At 39.6% G+C, this 4,863-nt stretch overlaps 1 protein-coding gene across 1 annotated transcript; it reads left to right on the top strand.

The window, feature by feature from the left end:
* Positions 1-329: 329 nt before the first annotated feature.
* On the top strand, positions 330-3,979 carry LOC147443875 (putative xyloglucan endotransglucosylase/hydrolase protein 28). Its single transcript, XM_086527744.1, has 4 exons — positions 330-606; positions 677-780; positions 1,611-1,819; positions 2,538-3,979. The coding sequence occupies exons 1-4, from the start codon at positions 351-353 to the stop codon at positions 2,953-2,955; spliced, it is 987 nt and encodes a 328-aa protein (XP_086383870.1). The 5' UTR covers positions 330-350; the 3' UTR covers positions 2,956-3,979.
* Positions 3,980-4,863: the final 884 nt, after the last annotated feature.

Below are 4,863 nucleotides of genomic sequence, written 5' to 3'. Positions count from 1 at the left end.
TCTTACACTCAAAAGGGTAAAGACTTTAGATTAGGTTTGAATGAGTAGTACCGGAACGGAGAGCAAGAGCAAATTTCTTCACATTGACCTATTTGCCACCTGTGGGAAATAGAATAGAGATGCATGGAAGCTAGAGGGAAGGAAAGTGGATGCAAGGGTTTCTTGGCTTCAAAGGTGGGCATCAGTAAATATATTAGGAAGAGCTGTGATGAGGGTGGTTGGAGGGCGCAGAGGGGGAATGAGCACAAAGCAAACATGATAACGAGAGAGAGAGAGAGAGAGAGAGAGAGAGAGAGAGAGAGAGAGAGAATAAAAAGTTCGCAAGAGGGACACGAAGCACGAGAGACAAAATGTGTGTAATGGTGAGGGTGGTGGGGTTGATGGTAGTAGCAATGGTGGTCATGGTGCAGCAGAGAGAAATGAAGGGGGTGAAGGGGGCCAAATGCCAGCCTCCGGCGGCGCCACCAGCAGGCGAGGTGCTGACAGAGCTGTTTCCGTGCACCCCTTTCGACAAGGCCTTCGCCAACAGGTGGGCGCCCGAGCACCAGCTTCTTTCCGCCGACCACTCGCACGTCTCCCTCTCCCTCGACCGCTCCTCAGCCCCAGGTACATGCTCTCTCTCTCTCTCTCTCTCTCGAGCGTTCAAGGTTTTGAGTTCGAACACCGTGTCATGCAGGCGTAGGATTCCAATCGACTTCGGCCTACGTATCTGGACTGTTCAGCGGCGCCATGAAGCTTCCCGGCAATCCCTACACGGCCGGTGTTGTCATCTCGTTCTATGTACGTTGAGCTCACTCAAACCTGTTTTTTTTTCCCATTTGGACCAATGTAAGAACCGACCAATGCAAAATAAGGCCACAGCTAAGATTTTTCACGTTTTCTTATTAAAATTTGAAGAATATTGCATGTATAGCCGATTTTTTGGAATTTAACAACGGTTGTTGGACCTCGTGGGTATCGAGACAACTAACTGAGTATTGGTTCTCACCCTTTTTGTGTGCATGTATATGATTATTTGTTTACACCACCAAGTATGATGTTAGAGTCATACAGAGGTTCGTGCACGACGTTTTAAAGCAATTTTCACGAGAATTAAATAAGCTATCATTACCAAAGCTTGCACATAACAATCTATCTTTAAACCACTCTCTCATATCCGCTCTTGATGTGCTTAGCAAAAATCACAAGCTTATTTAGCTTTTTCTATGCTCAACAATCTTTCACATTCGCTCCTACTAAGCTTGTGATATGCAATCAATAACCCCCCCAATTCTCATCTTTTAATCGGTCATTGCACTTACGAGTCTAGCATCATTTTGCAGTAGGTAAGACTTGTCCACCTTTGCATGGTGTGCAAAAATAGCCTTAAGAAGTTTCCTTTCGGTTGTGAATATCTATGCTCTATAGTGAACGGTAAATAGATTGGCAATGCACCCTTTTGAGTGGTATGCCTCATCAACACCCAGTTAATTCACGATTTCAAGGTCAACACTAAAAAAAATTATTCACGTATAGACGCAATTTTTGCTGCTAAATTAATCAAGTCATTTATTAGAGCATCATCTGCATGATCGAATAAGGTCGACTGCTGATTGTGAATCTGTGGATAGCTATCAAATGCAGATATTTTTCCAAATGAGCATGATGAGGTGAATTTTTCACTTTTGGGAAGGATCCCAGGGGAGGAGTTCATTTTACAAACTAGTATATATGCAAATGGTAGCACCGACACTGGGAGAGAACAAAGAATTCGCTTATGGTTTGATCCGACTAAAGATTATCATCACTATACCATAGTCTGGACCTCAAAACACATAGTGTAAGGCCTTTTTATTTCTTTTCCTTACTGACATCCTCCATTTCTAGACAAGTGTAATCTAACTTTAAACACAAAATGCTAATAAGCACCTCCATAGAAGTTAGCTTATTTGTGCAAAAAAGAAGAGCTATATCTATGAAAAAGGTGAAACATTCATTAGGCCACATTCTTTTAGGTGTGAAAACAAAATCTTGTGCATATAGTGCTACTCTTATCTTATTGTAACAAAAGAGCATCAATATAATTGTATACAAATGAACATGCTTCATCTTCTGGTCGGACATTAACTAAGGAGTTAATGTATGGTATCACATGAGCATACAATAGGGGGTTTTTATAAGGCAACAAGCATAGATGTAACGAAGGAGGGTCTTGTATATTTGGGATCAAAAAGGCGATTTTGGTGCACGCAAGTGAGATCTCCCTAGTACTAGTAGTGAATCCCCCAAGCATCTCCTTTGCTTGCATAACACATAAAATTTAATATAAGCGTCATATCTCGCATATGGTAGTTAATCATATAGCCTTTGTGACTATGATTACAAACCTTTTGATTGAAAGAAAATATGTAAATGTATGTATTTGTTTTAAAAAAATCACAATCTAAAAAGAGTGAAAATGTATGCGTGCCTATGTACTACAGTCGTTCTTCTTTGAATACTAAGTGAGCAATGAACTTCTTGACATCAAGTAGTCTTATGTGAGATATTTTATGCAGGTTCTATGTTGATGATACACCCATTCGAGAGCTTTCAAGAGCTATGGTAAAGGAACAATATCCTATAAAGAAAATGTTTGTATATGGAACCATTTGGGATGGTTCTAATTGGGCAACAAATGGGGGAAAATTTACAGCAAATTATACATATGCCCCATTTATTGCTGAATTCTCACATTTTGTTTCAAATGGGTGCAAAATGAAATCACCAACAACAATGCAGTTAAACCACAATCAAGATTCTTCAATCGATTGTGATTGTGAATTCAATCTGATTCCTGCAAAGCTTAATCGATATCAAAGGCGAAGCATCTCTTGGGTACAACAAAATTACATGACTTACAATTATTGTGATGATAGCCAACGTTACCCAAAAACATTGCCCGAATGTTTACCGCTTCCTGATGCGGAACTTTGATGCATGCTCTCATCACAATATACCTCCATACATGTTTTTTCCATATCCATACACTTTAGCAAAGGGATACACTTTGGGATTTTTTGGCGTGCCAACAACAAAGGCCCTAGAATTCATTCTATTTTTTTACCTTTGAAGGTCTTGAGTCATGATGTTTTGTGTTTCTTCCCCCAAGGAAAAGTGATCATGAAAGATTAGATCAAGTTTTATCAAGGATCGTTGATGATGATGATTTTAATAATGATGACTGAGGCCTTCTCACATACACTAAACATGGAAGAAAGACAAGTTGAGAGAATAGTATGCAGTCTTGGGAGTACACACACACACACACACACACAAACACACACATTAGCTAGAAATGCCACATGACAAGAAGAAGAAGAAGAAGCAGTATTAGGCGGCATGCAACAACATGAGCGAGAAATTCAATATCTTCATCTCCATTGTGGTGCTCAAGCAGTTGATCCTACTACAAGCTAGAAGAACTTAACATCTCTTCCAAGGCCCTAGGGCATCATGAACCTTTTTGTCAATAAGATCTTTGAGAAGCTTTCTAGAGAGGCTTTTATGATTGAGCACTTTAATCTATGAGAGGTTTTTCTTTGCACTTCATTAAGCCCCTTGTGCCAGCTTTCTTGAGATCATCCAAGAGGAGAAGGGAGAAGAATTTTGTATCCTTTTTTTTGTTGCCATACTCACAATTGTGAGTGGAGATATTATATTAACTCAACAAAAGAATGTGCAAAAGACCTCAAGCAAAGCCCGTGCCTTGAGGGCCGAGATCAACATTACTATACAGAGGGGGTTTTTGGTAACAGGCATGATGGAGTTACTTGAGAGAGATACAATGGAGGGTAGCACCCCTAAGTTGGATTTTACCACTATCATTCTTCATGATGTCAACTAGAAGGGAGTGTGATAGCTTGTAACATTTGTACCCACTCACCAGAGCTCCTCCTTTTCTGAGGGATATAATTACTTCCCTATTTTCTTAAACAATTCCGTTGAAATCAGCAATTGAGAGGTCATTTTCAAAACTCTATCTGTTCCCTGAGATCTCCAGACTTCTTTAAAGTAGAAAAAGCAGACAACTTTTGTGCAGGTAAGAATAACTTGATTCTTTATAAAATTCCCTCCCATTATTAAGTCGTTCTTGCAAAAAATAATCCTCCCAGTCTTCTGTATCCATTTGAAACCCTTGCTTGCCAATCTGCTTATAGTCGGGCAATATATCTTTATCCACATGCAAAAGATCTTCATCTGCCACTTTGCATCTCGAGCATCTATTGGTTTAATTCCATTGGCTAGAATCTTATTTCCATATGAAACAACCCCTCAAATCATCTTCCATGGGAATATCATCATCTTCTGGGGCCACGGGTGATCCCAAATGTTGTTGACTATCATTCCCCACCTTAATTCTATCCATTGCTTATGCCACAATTTATTAAGAGGAGAGAAACAATCTTTTCTAAGCATTAGGTTGAAGTAAATCCCCTTGGCTTTCAATTTAGGGAAATTTATGTCCACAAGCCACTACTCAAATTCAGACTTTCAAATAGGCCCAAGAAATCCCAAGAATTTTGTATCCTAAGATGTTATAGTATATAGTGTATGCATTGCACATAGTAGTACTTGTTGCCACTTCTCATTGGTTTCTATCTATTTTTCGATGAACTTTATTATTTTTTACAACTATGAGAATGTTTATAACCATACAAATCAGCAGGTCTTTTTCGTTTCTCAAAGATCCCTCAGTAAGTCCTTGTTACCATATACATGTGGTAGTGATGTGTGTGAACACACTAGGACCGCCGGGGCATTTTTTCCCTCTTTAGGAGGTTTTTTCCCCCGAGCATTGTATATACGCCCATCACTCTAGGGCTATCAATCTTTCCATTGCAC

Source organism: Adiantum capillus-veneris, chromosome 13, assembly GCF_014529385.1.
Source record: "Adiantum capillus-veneris isolate H3 chromosome 13, ASM1452938v2, whole genome shotgun sequence".
NCBI classification, from domain to species: domain Eukaryota; kingdom Viridiplantae; phylum Streptophyta; class Polypodiopsida; order Polypodiales; family Pteridaceae; genus Adiantum; species Adiantum capillus-veneris.
This window is presented reverse-complemented; position numbering and strand designations above follow the sequence as displayed.